Source organism: Spodoptera frugiperda, chromosome 8, assembly GCF_023101765.2.
Source record: "Spodoptera frugiperda isolate SF20-4 chromosome 8, AGI-APGP_CSIRO_Sfru_2.0, whole genome shotgun sequence".
Lineage (NCBI taxonomy): Eukaryota > Metazoa > Arthropoda > Insecta > Lepidoptera > Noctuidae > Spodoptera > Spodoptera frugiperda.
This window is the reverse complement of record NC_064219.1, coordinates 1,888,141-1,906,713: the sequence shown is the minus strand read 5'-3', so window position 1 is coordinate 1,906,713 and position 18,573 is coordinate 1,888,141. Positions and strand designations below refer to the sequence as shown.

The 18,573-nt window shown below is 34.5% G+C and overlaps 1 protein-coding gene across 3 annotated transcripts in view; it reads right to left on the bottom strand.

The window, feature by feature from the left end:
* LOC118275583 (hemicentin-2) overlaps window positions 1-18,573 on the bottom strand; it is a 305,982-nt gene that overhangs the window by 17,734 nt on the left and 269,675 nt on the right. For all 3 annotated transcript variants that reach the window (XM_035593592.2, XM_035593593.2, XM_050695473.1), the window contains exons 3-7: window positions 16,434-16,566; window positions 11,702-11,910; window positions 5,174-5,284; window positions 4,035-4,238; window positions 1,452-1,603 (exon numbers count right to left, since the gene is read on the bottom strand). In XM_035593592.2, coding sequence (XP_035449485.1) covers window positions 1,452-1,603; window positions 4,035-4,238; window positions 5,174-5,284; window positions 11,702-11,910; window positions 16,434-16,566 — 809 coding nt within the window. The remainder of the gene's footprint in view (window positions 1-1,451; window positions 1,604-4,034; window positions 4,239-5,173; window positions 5,285-11,701; window positions 11,911-16,433; window positions 16,567-18,573) is intronic.

Below are 18,573 nucleotides of genomic sequence, written 5' to 3'. Positions count from 1 at the left end.
TATTTAAGAAATTCAAGAAAAAAAAAACAGTCCTTTTCAGAGCACGGCTAATCACTGTACCGAAGTACCAACTGACAAATTTGCCTGAACGCAACTTAGCGTAACTTTCACTTGGTACAGGCATTCACAAAGGAACCGTGATGGTCTCTTACGGGCGATTTGTGCACGCCGTAAGCATTCACTGTCCCATTCAATCTACATTTATTACTTTTACGTGCCCTTATTTCAAGTTGGTACTCCACGCAGAAGATTAGCCATTTCGATTAAATTTCTATGCAAAATTAGCTTCTCTTGAAAACTTTTTGAATTGATGAGGTACCTAGTGTCCCTTATCTGTTTTTTGTTTGTTGTCAATTTCTTTGAGACAGGGAGCTGATCGGATTTTCTTTTCGTCGTGTCATTGACCTCGTCTTAAATTGTCTTACGTGGGTGTGAGCTAATGCTTAGGTATATCTTGTTTCGGTGTACTGACCAGTGAAGGAGAATGAAAGCTGTATGCTTTGCATATAAATGGTAAAATTATTGGTATAGTGTACCCAGAAGTGCGGTGTTTATTTAATGTTTGTAGCCGTAGTGTTTAGGATGGAATGGCGTAATATATTGTTTGTGGGCAATGTTGTTTTTGTTTAATTAACTAAACTAGGTTGTTGTTACTGGGTTTTGATAATAATTACCAATGGAAATTTTCTTAATGCTCCACAATAATAAAATAAGTGTCTCAATGTTTAGTATCGCTATAAAATATTTCTAAAAACATTGAACACTAGTTGCCAATAAAAATGTAAAATTGTTCATGATCTTGATCGAAACAATAGCGATAAAATATTATTAAGTTATTATATTTTTGAATTTCTAAAAAAATGTTGAAGGAAGTTCAACTTTAAAGCAGTTTAAAGAGGTTGTTCGATGAAATAAGCGAAGGTTATTGAAACAATATTAAAGTTGTTCAAGTGTCTGACAATTACGAGTTATTTGTTTAACAAGTAGGTAAATCGATGTAACCATTTAACTAAGTTCTGCAGATGAGGCTAAAGCTTATCAATTTGTTTGTAAAGATTAAGTGATTGATTTTCTGCTAAAGATGGTTAAAATATTGTGTTTGTGAAGGATTTTTATTATTTTACTACGTAGTGCTGGAAGGGGACTATACATTTGCATATAGCAGAGATTGAACTATAGAGACCGTAATTATCTCTGAGAAATTTGAACTTTTAAAATTACTACGTAACTCCACTACCAAGAGTAGAAATTAAAGCAACTATAAGTACAGTAGTGGATTCTGTCTAATAATTTCTCTCTCACTCATACCCACGGAAGTGTAAATGATAAATGATATTTATTTTGCAAATAGATGACAATGTAACTCTTTTACACGTTAATAATATTCTACCTCACCGTTCAAACGTTTTGTCAAACACATTTTATGACCATAAAAGTAAGGTTTCACTTACCGTTTCCTTAGCATTGTTTATCCTGTGCCCGTTCTTCCACCAAGTGATGGAGGCTGGTGGTCTGGACCCTGAGCTCTGACACAGGAGGTCGTATCTTCTACTGGCTGATAAAGGTTGATTGGACCCGAGAATGTGCACTGTTAGGGGTGGAACTGAAACAAAATTTTGCGTTAAAAGATATTTTCCAAACTCTGATTATGTTTATATTAAAACTTTAATGAGACATACTAAATTAATTCATATTTTTTCGGCTTATTCTGCTTGACTTCTTATTAACTGCTTGACGATGAACTTAATATTTCGCGGAATGCTGTCCTAAATATGAGCCTCTACTATGGCTTGGAACTAGTCGAGTTCCTCAAATAGTTACGAAGTAAGATTTTTTTTGAGGGTGAAATATTATCTTATTACTTCTCCCGCCTTGGGCGAGTCGAGAGACAGACTACTCCTACTTTTTGAGCCGGAGCCCCGGTAACCCGTAAGGCAGTCCACAGCTCTAGGAACCTAGGACGGCTATGAAAACTAGGAAATTACCACTAAGCTACTATTTAAAAGTGTTGTGTAAGTATATTTTAATATCTCTAGCTATTAAATACTAGCCTAATAATTTAAAAGAAAGAAACATAAATAAAATTATAGCCTTCAAGAAAATTCTAACACTGGCGTGTCATGTACTGAAATTAAGGTTTCACTCAATATTAACTGTAATGGCATTACCCTAAAAACATTCTAAACAATTTTCTTTTACAAAATTTACACTGAGCAATAATGAAATCACTTAACGAAATTATTATAATTACTGAGCCCTCAAAAGAATTAGGCCTCGAAATAAATTATTTATTTCTCCTGTAACGTGGATTATTTCACAATATTCTTTGATAATATGACTTAAGCATTTCAGTGGGCACGCAATATTTCGTGAGCTTGGCTTTTGTGTCAAATGTGACTTGACCGGTGGGCGAGGGAAAAAATTGTTTCGTATAAAAGATAGCTACTAAGTTTAGCTTGCGGCTTCGCATGCTTTAAATACGGATTATTACACAACAGATAAAACCCCTCGTCTTGAATCAGTGTATCTATTAAATAACCGCATTAAAATATGTTGTGGTAGTTTTTTCATGGTATAAGTCGGTAACTTTATGGTGATACCCGAAACACCAGAGGCGTTACAAGTGCGTTGCCGGCCTTTTGAGGGTTGTTGGGGAATCGACGATCGGAAAGATTGCGAAAGAGGGTAATTGGGCCTCCGGTAACCTCCTTAGCAGGCGTTGTTTCACGTCACTTTTCTGTGAGGCCCTGGTACTAAGTCTGGTCGAGCCGGCCTACTCGTGCCGAAGCATGGCTCTCTCACACTTAAGTTTTAAAGATCTAAGCTGATATAGAGACAGACCGCTGAAAGCGGCTTTATTTTATTATATGGAGTGAGTGATATGTTATATGACCTTAGCTGTCATTCATTGTGATATAGGTAGACAAAGTGGTCTACAAAATATATGTCGTAGATAGTACTGGAATTGATAACATAGTTTTGACAAGCGTGAGAATATAGGAAAGCATTTATCTTTTTTATGTTCAAGGACTGGTGAAAGGTTGTAATATTGTTACTAACTTGATATTCTTTACGAATATTAGGGCGATTTTTCACCAGAGATGTGCTATGCTACGAAGATGAAGGAAAGGGTCACACATCTGACCCTTTCCACTGATACTAAGTTATGTAGCTGTGCGCAGAAAACGACCCTGCCCAATGATCTTGTAAGTAAAAAGGTGTAGAGATAAGCGCTTAGAAAGTGACACATTGAAATATGGACAATTGGCAACATTTTTGTAGTATGGGACTACTAGATGGAAAACAGAGAGGGGCGTGGTTTGTAACGTTTCGCGTTTCCCGTAAAGTGTTATGTATTTAAGGGAAATCCAGTTATGACATCTCCATTTTGTATATGTTTCATGTACCAGACCAATACTGACCACAAAAAGCTATCAAACACTAATATTAGTTTGTGCGGGAATGAGCCACATAATGTTGTTGGTCAGGACAACTGCTTGTGTGGTTGTAATGAAATAAAATTAGTTTATTTATGTATGTAAGCATTACTTTTTTTTTTAATTAACTTATCAATTCTGCCTAGTAAATTCTTATATGGTAGGTTCAATATTTAAAATTAAAGAAATCAAGAATATTCTCATTACGTTTTTACGGTAAGAATGAATAGACATAACATATCAATCATAAGTTGTGTATCCATATGTATGTTGTCTGGTCCGAACAGCGTTACCATAGGCGCAGTATAATATGTAGTTTTATGAATCATCTGGCTGGTCGTGAAAATCAGTGCCTTGGACTCGAGCTTTCATGCTCAGCCAGAGCATTATGCTGAGAGCCTTTTGCGCTGCGACACACCATAGTTTTCATTTTGTTGTGTACCTGTATTCTTGGCTACTTGTGTGTCGTGGCGTAATAAACAGTTTTTCTTTCTTTCTGTCTAAATTAGTTAGTTGAGTATTTGTAGCCACTCTGAATTATACATATGGTTACATAATTTCTTCTAATAATAAAAAAATATCTACAAATATACTCACAATTCATATCCAAAGTAAGAGTGGTTTCTATAGGGTGTGCTCGAGGATGATTTGAGGCTCTGCAAGTGAATGCAGCTCGCACGTCAGCTCGCGTGAGTGGTCCCACGTGGAGGACCCCTCGGACCCCGTTCCCGGAGAGTGGGGTCGCGGGAGTATCTGTCTCTACCTCGTCCCGGAACCATTTGATCCAGGGTCTTGGACGACCTGCGAAGATGAAGATGTTAGATATGTCTTATTTTTGATATTTGGTTGGTAGGTTATTGTTGAAACTGTTCCTTGTCGCACAGTCAACAATGTCGCGGCGATGTTGTCCGACATCGCCCGATGTCTCTGGAGACACATGTCGCTCGACAAATGTTCCTAGTGGAGACAAGGCTTGATGAAGAGGTACGATATTTTACTTTTTTTGAAATTCTCAGTTCAGTATGTTGTCTAAAAACACTAATGATGGACAAAGTAATAACTAGATTTAATTTCAGTACCTAAATATCTAAAAGAGTGAAACTAAATACAACGTTAGTTTGTGCCTTTAAATTAAATATAGAATACAGTTTTAATTATGTTCATTAAAAATTAAAATCTATTAGATGTTAGGTAAACTATTAGGAGTCTGTACATTTTAATTTGATACTCGAAAATACTAAATAGTTGAACAAAAAACTAGGACTCATTAATTTTCCTTTACGTTTGGTTTAAGGAGTCATCAACAAACGAAGGCTCTTGAAGACATACAAAGTCTTAGTCTTAGGATGATTATCCATCAGAAAAGTGCTATGCTACGTTGCTGTGAATGCGTTCGCTTTCCACCAATTATATTTATTAGATTATTTCACATAGAATAACAATGGTGGAAACGGATTCAGCTAAGCATTTTTTTATATGGAAAGATGTGTGATATGGATGCATACTACGGATGCGTGCTATGGATACTCAAGCTGCGTATCTTCCTCGCCCACTTGCACAGCTACGTAGCTTAGCATCAGTGGAAGCAATCACATAGTTTCACAGCTTAGCTATTACATAAGCGTAGCATAGCTACATAGCACATCTCTGGTGGAAAAGCTCACAGCTACTGCACTGTACAACCTATTCTTTCAAACTGTTGATATTGAACAAGATCGAAATAAAGTTCTGCTAACCTCCACTGACGTCACACTTCAACGTGAAGGTATCCCCTTCGATGTACGGGCCGACAATGGCTTGTTTCACGTCGCCCTTGTCGTCCGTGATCACCATCTTATTTGGCGGTACTGTGGACAAAAATATTAAATTAGCTATTTTTAAGGCCTAAAAAGAAACGAGTGGAAGGAGGATAGGGAGACCTTTGCCCTGCTGTGGGACGACCGCTGGCTGAAAATAAATAAATAAATATATATTTTAATACAACTGCACAGTTGCAGCACATTCACATGTTCAATTCATTCCTACGTGGAAAAATCTTCGTGTGGTTCACAAATTGTTATCCTGGAACTGAGGATGGTTGCAATAGGTAATTGACCATGCATCAAATAATTATGTGTTCGTAAACATATACACAGTAAAGAAATTCTGAGTGTTCGGTAATAATAATCTCCTGTCTTAAGAGTCTTTTACAGTTAAGACAATATTTTTTGCGTATGATAATTTATCTTAAACCACAACATTTAATTTTATATTTTGATAGTTATCATTAATTAAATTACTGTCGCTTCCAATATATTAAAACAAACAAATTAGATTACTTTTATTATATAATATTACATAATATAAACATCAAATTAATATACTATGTATGATGTGCTAAATAAAATAATAATAATTAAGTTGACTTGATAAAACCAGTACAAATTATATTCGTAATTATAATTACAGGGTTGATTAATTGTTGTCAATTGGAGCCAAACTAATTGCTTTCCATTGTTTGTGACTACCAAGTTAATAGGAATACGTAAAATCAGATGGACTGGACTGTTCTTTATCACGGTGTAATTTGTAAATGATTATTATATTGTAAAATAATTTTAAAAAATGCTCTTCATATTAGTATTGTCATGACTGTCTGGTTGGTCGAGTGATCGCAAGTGCGACTTCCTTTATTAGTTTAATAAAATCTCAGTAGTAGCACGGAGTTTGGAATTGTACCCGGTATATGGCAATAGGCTAACCTTTCTATCATATGGGGCTTATAACACAAATGGCGAAAACTGGGTTTACATTGTATAGCGGCACTACGTGCCGTAATGTGCACTTCTGCATACCCCTTCGTGGATAAAAGGCGTATATATATTTTTTGTTTTTGAAACAAAAGTTTTTACTATAATTTTATTAGTTTTTATTTTCTTTTTCAATGAACTTTCTTACATATAATTTTCAAAAATGAAAAAACAAACTTTATTAACCTTTAGCTACCGACGTGGTTTTTTGTCACACTAGTACCGACGTAGGGCCTGAGAGGCCGCATAAATAACACTGAGTTTTAAAAAAATTAATATAAAAATACATCAAATTAACAGTTTGACCTATCAAACTGTTAATTTGGGATTTCTAAATAAAAGAAATTACATTTTTAATAATCATTTTTTAAAAAAACTTTGAAATTATAATTTTTTACTAAAAAATTACTCGCCAACAAAAAAATATCTAAAATAACAATATATTACTTCTTAGGAACCGTAAATTATATTTTTCCTAAATTTATGGGTTATTAGATAAATAAAAAAAAACAAAAAGTATTTGGTATTCCAGAAATAAAAAAAATGTCCAATATCAAAGTTACTCACAATCTGTTCACGTTAGTTTGTCCTGTAAACAAACATTTTTCTTGCATGAGTAACATTGATATGTGGATTTTTTATTTCGTTAAGGCAGATGAAAAAAATAAAAAAAGTATGTGCATCTTGCACATATTTTTCTTATTTTTTCTTCGATCGCCTCATATTGAACTAAATCTGGCATATCTGAACCGAGTATTCTATTTATATGAATTTATATGAAAACGAGGTCTTTTGGAATAGTGTTGTATGTCTGTAGGTAAACTAGGTTTACCCCTCGATGTCCCAGGTACATCCATTATTCTTATTAGCAGTTTGATTTCTGAAATTAAGCACTTTATTTTGATCATAGCTCAAACAAAAAACTAACGTTAGTACCGACGTCGGGCCTGAGAGGCCGCGTCGTTATTTTAAATCGATATAACTTACAAAAACAGTATTCGCTGGTATTTCTACCACACTCGACGACGTCGGTGCAACTAAACTCGCAGCTACTGATGAACACGGGTCTCTGCTGCGCTGGGAAGGGGTAAAACTAACAACTTGTCCATCCGCCACGGCCTCACAGGCCCCACGTCGGTACTTAAAGGTTAAAAATACCAATGAGACCAAAAATGCTTAATAAACTTAATTAAAGAAGAAAAAACAAGCACACTCCCTAGAAACTCATTCACAAAACGATTTCGATAATCGGGCAGGCCATGTACAAAAAAAAAAACGAATTTTCACTAAAAATAAAATTAAATGTTCCAAAACTGTTCCGCTTTGCTTCGACTACGACTAACATTGCTCCGCTGATCGGTCTGAAAGCATAAAATCTCGGCTAAAGATGTCGATAATAGCGTTAATATAATTTTCATAGCCCTATTCCTTTACTTTTTATTATTCATTTAGCATTAATTCCATTTTTATTGAACAACTTTTATGTCCAATTATTTTATAATGCTTCCCGTTGATTTAAACGAAATTCCCTTAATTTTTGGAAGGCGATGAGATTAGGAGCGGGTCGCCTACTTTAGAGCTCAGATTTTTAGATTCTCGCTTTTGTTCAAAGCGTTTTTCGGTTAATTGGTCATTTATATTCATATTTGATTTTAAACTCTAAATAATAAATTAGATTTTTCAAAGGCATGTTTAGTCGAATTAATGGTTGAATCTTAATTTAAAACAACATTGGAAAAATTTGCATGTTATGCTTATATGCCTAAAATGCTTAATCAATTATGATGAATCTAGAAAAGGTCTATATAACATTCAATAATGAGAATGAAGTTATAGTTAAAAATGTAATTCTCGTACAATTTATTTAAAGAATAAAGTTTTCGTAGACATTCATAGATACAAATGTCTCATTGTCTACATTAATTAGAATTCATTCAAAACTAAACTTAATGAATAATAAAATAAGTAGCTTAATAACATTTTTACATAATCCGTCTCAATTAACTCTTCAAAGTTTGATCTATGAGTGGGCAGTCCTAATTGTCATTAAGAAAGGACATTATGACATTGTCTTTAATAATATACAACCTTTGTACGTCCTTATAGATTATTTCGAAATTAATCTCAGCTAAGGAAAGTTTCTAATTATAATCTAAAGCTACTCCCACGGATTCACCCACTGCTTGGCTCCTATTGATCGTTGTGTGATTTTTATAGCCTACTAGCAAACCCGGCGAAATCCGTTTCACCACCAATGCCTTTGCCTGTTTTCCCGCTTTCCTGATATTTCTTTGCTATAAACCTCACAGAGTCCGAGACCTTTCCAACGAATACAAAACCGTGGAAATAGGTTCATGTGTTTTGAAGTTATAGCGTCAGGAAAGAAAACCCGGCTTATTTTTATATTATAGACTAGCAGACCCGGCAAACGTCGCACCGCCTCAAACATTATTTTCTCACCTTTTAAACCTACCCTGGACTTCTACAAATAAATAAAGATCAAAATTTGCCAAATCGATCCCGTGTAAAATAGTGTGGATATACCATAGTATTGATTGGCACTATAAATACACAAAACAAAAGGTTCGGTTCCCATAAAATCTTTAATTAAAACATGAGTAAAATACACGAAATATTTATCGTAAAATATTTCCCCAAACAAGAGCGGATAACGTAAAGATTCCCCCAAGATATTCTCTATATTAATAATTTTGTGAAAATCTCAGATTGTAAAGATGTATTTGGCAAAAGGAAAATATAAGATCAAAGAAATATTTCGAGATCAAAGTCTTTTCACTACTAGATATCCGTTTATATCGAGGCGGAGTGAAACAAAAACAGAACTGTTTGCTCAACGACTTATGATTGGTGGAAATGGATCAAGATGGCTACTGCAAAATGGTTTAAAAACGCCTTTTTTTAGTGTAAAATTGAATCGAACTAGTGTGTTATGTTTCAAATGGGTCGTGATGCATTTATGATTGGTTGAGTGATTTTGTATGTTTTTTTATACCACGAATAATGTGCACCTCTGCCTACCCCCTCTAAGATAAAAGGCGTGACGATACGACGATTTTATACCACGACTGTGACTGTTGCAAGAAAGCACACGGCCCACCTGAATATGGTAAGTATAGTTACCGTGGTCTATGAACGCTTGCAACACTTGGGACATTATATGCGCTTCGTTGGCCTTAAAGAAACCTATTTACTCCCTTCTTGAAGTATCCCATATTGTAGCCTAGTATGTCTGCTCATTATTAAACATACCTACGCATGTCTTTTGTCATAAAATTTATTTTCTGTGTAATAATAAAGGCAGATCAATATTCTAACTACTAACTGGAATTCCAAAAATGATTTAATATTGCGTAGAATAATCGAACAACAATTTTATTATTTTTTAACTTTCGTGGGACATACTAAATTAATTATTATAATATCGGTTCACTCACGTAACTGACGAAAAACTCAACTAATTTCAAGCCATGCTAGAAAGCTAGAGCAGTATTTTTTAATAATTAACTATAAAAACAAAACAAAAGAAAAAATATTAAATTTTTTTTCATAACAGTTTCTATACAAAAAAACACACACAAAAATACCTAGCACAATACCAACACAATAGCTTTCCAGAATACATTCAAAACGACTACCAAAGAGACATTTTAATAATATCAATTTGTGTACTCTATGGCCTCGAGTGTATAGCAATAACGTCGCCTTTGTACTCGGTCCAAGAATCGTACTTTGTGCAACAAACCTACGAATAATCTTATTCTCTAGCAACTCCTCTTGAGATGTGAGCCGTTACCATGGTAACGATAGCCTGTTTGCAGACTGTAGTGCTCGTTCGTTTTCGGCTAATTACGTAAGCGGAACGATCTGTGTCGAGCGTTTAAATTTAGAACGGGGCGTTCGAAATTTATTTAGAGAAGATGTGAGATTGCTTTCTTTCTTTTTAAACGAGAATCGTTTTCTTTAGCATTGTTGAATAGTTTTGTCAGCTTAAGAATTAAAGTTACACTAATTCACATTGAAATTATTTTGATAGTACGATTCTTATTTAGAGTTCTACGAAATCTCGTAGCATGAGCCTACGCCGTAGCAATTTGCTACGCGGGAGGTATTCTTATTTTTTCTCAGTTTCCTTAATAGTGTCGTGCCAAGAAGCGAAATATTTACGTTTCGTCGTTAGGTAGTTTCTTCATGAATATGAATGAGGCTATGGAAGTGTGTAAGCATCGTTAAGACGTGGCGCTATGTAGAGAAAACTAAATCCATGGGAGAATAATGAATGGAATGGCTCATGTAAGGAAGATTGTACGTAACTATTTTTGGTATTTCTACCTCTATCATCTGCCTATGTATATGTTGAAATGAAATGTTATTTATAGCGTTCACAAACTAAGTAATCTTACGAATAAAAGCCCTTAGCGTGGCTTGAGTTCCTCGTCACAGTTACTTAATAATATACTAATTAGTAATATAATATAATAGTTAATTAAGCATGTCTCACGAAAGTAATAATACAAATGAGTTATTAAGAATTTGGGTCAGACCGAAATTTTTTGCTAAGTAAAAATTGGTCAGAAAGCTGTAAATTTAAAATGGAACTCTTCTGGTTACGTCTGCCGCATGTCGGACGAGCATGGGCAAAACTCACAACTGAGTGGAGCCCACTCAACGTCAACAGACGTCGCGGCAGGCCCAGAAGGAGATGGCGGGACGAACTTGACACCTACGATAAGGATTGGCCGCAGAAAGCTCTGCATAGAGAGGAGTGGAAGGAGAGTAGAGAGGTGTTTTCCTTGAAGTGGGACGATCATGGCCAAAAATTAATAAAACGTCTACTTTTTCATTATGTATACATCATGACAACTTCTTTATATTCTCATCTGTGTTCATGAAACACATTACCACACGCATGATTGAATATCGCCCAAGGACGTCTGGGCCCATTGGGCATTCTGAGAATAAGGATTTTTCGAAACATTATTAATCCATTGATCTGCCCGTAGGCTACCTGTAATTCAATATTAGCCTTGGTCGGATACTTAATCCTTGTTCATGAAATTTAATATTACAATGTGTTGCTAAGCACAATATTGGAAAATGGAAATTCATATAATTATAATGGATATTACTATTACAGTAAATTAATTAAGTTTGATAATTGATAAATAATATTATTATAGTTTGTCAATATGGCATTTGTGTACCTGTTTATAAGGAAATAAGAATGAGATGTTACACAAAACAATATAGTGAAAATAAATAAATACCGACTTAGGATAAACAGTAAGTACTTATTTAAAAAAAAACCTACAGGTGTTTTTAATAAATTCGAGTACGTGTAAATTATTAATAAAAAATAATAATACATACTAATGTATGAACGTTTGAAAAACAATAATTTAATAACATATATTCAAAAATCACAAATTAAATAAAACCTTATTAAAATACACCTACCTATAACCGTCAAATTGACTCTGGAATTCCGAGTCTGGGCTTGTTTGAAGTCCACTCTACACCGGTAGACTCCTTGATCTGAAGCCTTCACTCGGTCTACTCCCAGCTCCGCTGGTCTTCTCTCGGGGAGGAAGTATGCTCTGGACGCGAACACACTCTCATCTGACCAGCGCTCTGCGACACCGAAGTCTCGTTCTCGGGCGTCGACACTGTAAGAAAATAGATGTTTATAATGTGTAGTTCTTAAAAATACTGTATATTTTCTTAAGATTTGAAGTTTTCATATCTCTGTTGTTTAGTCAAATGAAAGAATCTTGATTAAGAGGTGGTACCTATAATCATAGCAATAGCATAGTCAATTCATTAGGCTTTTTATGAGTGGGAAAAATCATGCAGTGGGTTTTTCTTCTCGGCTTAGGCGAGGCGAAACGGAATGTCTCTTACTGACTAAAAACTACCCAGTTTCTACTCTGGCTTTTTGAGCCGGAGTTTCGGTAACCCGTTAGCACCGTCAACCCGTAGGCAATCTCCAGCTTCGGGTCGGCATCAGGCCTAGTTTATCCAATCTGTGGTGACCTGATGGCTCTTTGCGCACGGGATAGCAATTAAAAAAATCCTCCAAAAATCTTTGGCCCCACAACACAACAACACTAGATGTAAAAATAAAAACAACAATCTTCCAAAAATCTAGCTTCTGTTTCCAACTTCATCCACGAACAAGTCTCATCAATAAACAAATAACCCAATAAACTAATCGCCTTCCAATTATCAAAAAGCTTTACTTCCATGGCGGGCCGCCAAAAAACTTGCCATATAGATTTTTTATACGAAAACAAAACAGTTCTCGTACAAAGCGGCAATCAAAACTATCCTATATATATCTGAAAATGAAATTAACTGATTAAACTGGAGCCCTTGCCAAGTTTCAAGTTGTTCTTGTTCAGGAGTTTGAGAAGGAAGCCTATCTATTTTAACTAAGAACTTGTGTCTATAACTACAGATTGTGTTACAGAAACCTTAGAATTTTATTAATTAGTCGAGTCGTTATATTCTTCAAAGTACAGAGAAGTATATAAAGGCAATAATATTATCTTTCAGTGATATTTACTATTTATAGCCGTATTTCAGCTAAAATTCGCTTGTTTCGGCCGGCCTTGACAGTTACGATAATTGCTGTGTGTATCTCTCTACTATTTTGTTTCATTTATTTGAATGAGAACCTTGTTAAGCTACGACTGGAATATTCATCTTGGGAATGGTACCTACAGAAATTGTTTCAATTAAAATAATTTCGAAATTAGACTTGTAGGATGTTTTAACCGGAAAATGGCTAGGATCCATCTTTTAAAAAGTGTTTCGATTTTCCATTATAGATAGATAAAAAGACGTTATTTTTCTGGTAATATTGTAACAAAATTAGGTCAAGACTTTCTTTGTTTTGCAATTATTTCACATCAATACCTTATGAATCTCAAAAAAATCCAATTGCTTAATAAAATCTCTTATACAAACACTTCTAGAACAAATTCGCAAATCTAATTTCTACAGCTGTTTCCGCATCATCGTTTAGAGATATGAACAAAAGAATAAGAAACACAACATAGTCCCTAAATAAATTGGAATAAAGTCGACAATATTAGGTACGATTATTTCTTTTAGCTTTCTTTACGATAATTTTGTCAGTTATACGGATTCTATTTTCTCTTTCTAAAGGCATTGGATGTATTGAAAATAATGGCTGACCGTTTCGAAACGGATGGACTGCGAAAGTTTATCTTTATTTTAGTTCAGTACAAGTTTCGGACTCTGCTCCAAAGTGCAGTGGAACAGGATTGTTTTATGTGGTTCCTTGGGAAACGAATGGGTGTGTGATGGTCAGTGGTCACAGCTGTGTAGCAAATCACACTATCACACTAATATTATAAATGTGAAAGTGAATGTTTTTCCGTCAATCACGCTGAATCTACTGAACGGATTTTTATGAAGTTTTGTATATAGACAGGGTATGAGCTCACTTTTATAGCTAGTAAAGGCCTACAATCCCTTCTCAAAGGTTTTGTAGGAAATTATTAAGCAGCACTCTCCGATACTTAAAACGAACTCTAATCTGATTGAAAAAGTCCAAAAGAAAAGAAAAGTGAATTAAAAGGCAAAGGTAAAATGAAACAAAGATAAATTTCGCTCACAAATCAAAATAGCAGATTGTAAACTGTTCAACTCTGCTTTGTAACAAAAGTGCATAGCGCGAATGTTTAACCATCTTCGTGAGCATTCCCGCAGCATCCTTATAAGAGTTTAAAAGGAGTTATTTGTTTTAAATTCTTTTATCTTCAAGTTTCGCTTGTTCTTTTGCTAAGTGAATGAGGCGTTTACTCTGCTGTTATCATTTTTATTTCTCGTTTGTTTATTTCATTTGTGAATCTTATGTGTTTGTTTAAGTGAAAAACTTGCTCGTGTTAATTTTATTATTAGTACTAGGTTTTGTTTTTCTAGCGGTTTCACCCGCGTTCCTTGGGATAAAAAGTATCCTTCCACCAAATTCAAATCATGCCTCATGCCATCAAAATTCGTTCAGTATTTTCTGAGTGATTGACGAATAAACAAACAATCTTTCACATTTATAATATTAGTATGATAATAGTGTCATTGTGCCCGGTGTATTGCAACAGATTCTGCCTATTTACATAAGACGCGTAACGTAACTGAATAAAATCAAAATTTTCACATTATTTATATCGTTAAAGTTGACGAGGCTTTTTGTATAACATAACGTCATGTATAACAATCGAATCTCCATTGCTAAGCAGTGACATTTGTGACCATCGAATCAAAAATAATCTTTAACAAACCCAAATTGTAGAACAAAGGAAAAGAATAATGACATAATGAAACTATGCCCTTATTTTACCGAAAAGGTACGTTTATTCTTCAAATAGGTTGTGTTCAACGAAGCATAGACATCACGACCCTTTTAGACATCTCGTCTTTAGCAAAAACTGGGATTCTAAGAAAATGTTTGAGGCACTGCAAGCTTCGTCGGTCTAGAGTTCTTTATAGGTAGTCAGTAAAGGCTATGTGTTTATCATAGCGATGTATCCTATAGAACTAATGAAGGTAATTAAGCATGTTTTTAATCAAAGTTTAGTTTTTTTTTGGTATAAAACGAGCAGACTCGTTTACCATGATCAAAATTACCTGATGGTAAGGAATCGCCGCCGCCTATGGACACCCGAAACACCAGATGCGTTTACAAGTAACGTAACTGTATAAAATCTGCCACTGTTCATTCGTATACGTTATGTTGGTAGCACTGTGCCAAAGCGAGAAACGTGTACCAACCTAAGCATATAACTTCAGGTTCCCCTTAGCGTTTACGTCAAAGGTGGAATTCGATACTTTTTGCAAAAACAGTCGATGCATTCAGAACTTATTCGAGTGTGAAGCAAAATATCGTATCGAACGATAAAATTGTTTTATTTCAAAGGGTTTCATTAATAAATTGCGTGCTTGGTATATTTGGATCAAAGAGCAATAATTAAGGACGAGGTTTTTGGTTTCCAAAATCAAATAGTTTTTAATTTAACTTAATATAACATCACAAATTTTAATTCATGACGAGGCAAGCAGAAGTGTCCATATAATACAATGTTACACTCACTTATCATCAGCTGTTGTATAGTTTGTCCGACTCAGGAATCTAACCTATAACCTTTAGCTTGGCTATAGCACTTGTGGCCAGACGCCTTACAAAGAACTTCATTTAAACATTAATTTATTTCTGTTTTTTACTACCAATGACGTAGGCGAGTCTAGAGGTTGTGTCGGATTCTTACTGACTAAAAACTACCCCGTTCCTACGCCGCTTTTCGAGCCGGAGCCCTGTTAACCTGCTAGGCAGTCCGCAGCTCCGGTTCAGTATCAATGTATTTCAGCTAAGACTAAAAACTGAAATGTATGCTATCAGTCGTCAGCCATACCTCAAGATAGACCCAAAATGTGTTTTGAAAATTAAAATGGTTATTGAAATTACTTCGAATCGACTTTGTGACGAACTTGACAAACTTTAAGGTCTCACCGACTTCATACAGAATTAGTATTAAAATTTAGACATTTGGAATACTGTTGCCAAAGTTAGATTTTGTTGAAATATGATGTTTTTGAATAAAGATCTTTAATAATATTAAAATAAAGTTTAGTTTTGTGTTTGACCTTGTTTTTGTTCTATAAAAATAGGTTTTGATTATAGAATATTTTCAGTTATGTTGTCTAAGTAAATGTTGTCAGTTAGGCTGAAAATTTTTAGACGTCATCTCATTGGAGTAGACAGTGTGAGCTGGGGTCATTGATCCGAAACGTACCTACGAGTATCTATGATTAATTGATTATGGATATTCCTTAGGACTTTGTTAATTGCGTGATCTATTTAGAATTTTAAAAAGCGTCGTATTGTCGTCAAAATTCACTTAATTTACGTTACGAAAAAAAAAAATAAAAAAATAAAAAAACTATTTTTTGTTATTGTAAGTGATGGACGAATTAGATTTATTCAGTACACAAGTCTATTGATTGGAATATTTTTACTACGAACGTGAACAAAATGTAATCAAATCTGAAAATACCATAATTATTTTAAGGAAAAATGTCGTTTCATTCTGTTTACATGTCGTAATGTGCAACTCTGCTTACCCTTTTGGGAATAAAAAGTGTGATGATGCATGATGGAGTCACTTACCTATAAATAGGGGTACCAAGATCCTCTCGATACCACAGTACTAGTAAGACGGCGTCATCTTCATCCTGTGTCGCGATGTCGCACGGCAGGTAGACAGGCTCGCCGGCCACGGCCACCACTTGCGTCATCGGCACTGTAGACAAGAACAAATATATTAGATTAGTATTTATTTTAATAAAATGCGTTATAAGAAATTTGAAGTTATCATGAGACAAGGTTAAGCAATTTATGGTGAGGTCAATTTGTGGATGGGTGAGCGTTTTCAAAATTACATGGAAAGTATCGCTAAAAACATTTGAGTAAACATTTAAAATTGGAACACTAATGTACAGGCAGTAAAGAATTTTTGTTTTATTTAGTTTTAATAATTTCAAAAATGGAAGATTGCAATTTAAAAAATGAGAGCATTCTGTGTTTAATAAAACATAATTAATTTCACTCCATTTTTCCAGTCAAATAAATCTACACTTTATAACAAAGTCCTTTAGCTTCATTTTTATTTAAACTCATAACTATGACTTGCTTTAATGAGAATTCTTTACTAGAGATAAAATCTAGTCCATTTATAAGAATGCCATAGTTAAACAAGATGGCGGCCAAACTGTAAGAACTTTGTAGTCGTTGTAAAGAGTTGTTCGGCGACTACAGACTATTAAATAGTCGTTTGTCGTTGAACTAAAAATTTTAGAGTATCGTAAACTGCAAAACCTTGCAGTTTTGTTGTGTTGGCTTGTGTTTCGGAATTAAGTATTCATGGAATTAAAATAATATTAAATTTATAATTAAAAAAAGGTTATATTACTTTTGTTAGCACTAATACTTAATACTATTGTCACAGGAGGTGAATTAATAACCAAATTCTGATCCGAATTATTTGATTTCACATACATCGATATAATTTATTCAATTTTCAACCAAAAGATATTTTATTATACGTTTTTTGAGGTAGGAAAATAATTCAATGACTTCTCCCGCATTGGTCTAGGCGAAAGAGAGTCTTTTACTGACTAAAAACCACCCCATTCTCACTCCTACTTTTTAAGCCGGAGCTCGGGAAACTTACTAGTTAGTCCGCAGCTCCGGATCAGGGATCAGCCCTAATCTGTGTCTAATGTGTCATGTTTGTCATCCGATCATCGAATTACACATCACTAATAACGCACGAACGAACATAAACATACAAACATACAAATTATTTCAACATAAAATTATACACAACATACGGAACCCATTCCTGTACACTGCAATACGTTCCCCGCTAGGACAACAATGTATTCTATACGACCGTTATAACTAGGTTATAAAAAGGAATACAATTTTACGCCAAAGCATTCTGTTTCGGAGTAAAATATCTTTTCCATTTGGTTGGCGACAAGGCAGAATGTATGTCGAAAAGTATTTAGGTATATGTTTCTCTGCTATCTCTGCCTATCCTTGAAGAGAATTAAATGGCATAGTCATGTATTGCTATGACTAATTCTTATTTTAATGTCCGTCTTGTCAACCCGCATTAAGCAAGCGTGGTGATGGTTTCACTTTAAGCCCTAAAGTTGACCGGTAGAGAATGCCATATTATGGCATTAAGTTTGTTTTATGTACCACTATTATATCATGTATTGTGTACGTTAAAGATTAATTTAATTAATTAATGCTGAAACATTCTCGTGGGAGAGACCTTTGGTCAGTAGTGGCCACTTATAGGCTATTGGTGTCTCCGTCTTGTAGATTATTTTAAAATATTAGACTCGTAATTTTTATTTTCTTACGGAAACAAATACTTTTGCAGATATATCGATTTGAAATATTGCATGTCGTCACTTTTAGGTACATTTTATACGTAGAAAATACGTATTTGCTCCCACTCCTAAACTTTGTTTCATTATATCTAAGTATATAGTTATCTTATATGACAAAATAAAAAAAATATACATGTCTAACAAAAAATCAAAAAAGAATTTCATAACACATAAAATATAACACAGTACGTTCCTGCGAATTAGACCCGTTGGTCGCTAGCGTCTCGTCGCCCAAGTGAACGTAAGTACTTTTTGCGCTCAACTGTGCAAAAGAGTTGCGAGTCGCAAGGACATGTCAAGATACGCCCTGGTCCTCGGACTGAGGAGACTTATAAAGGAATCTA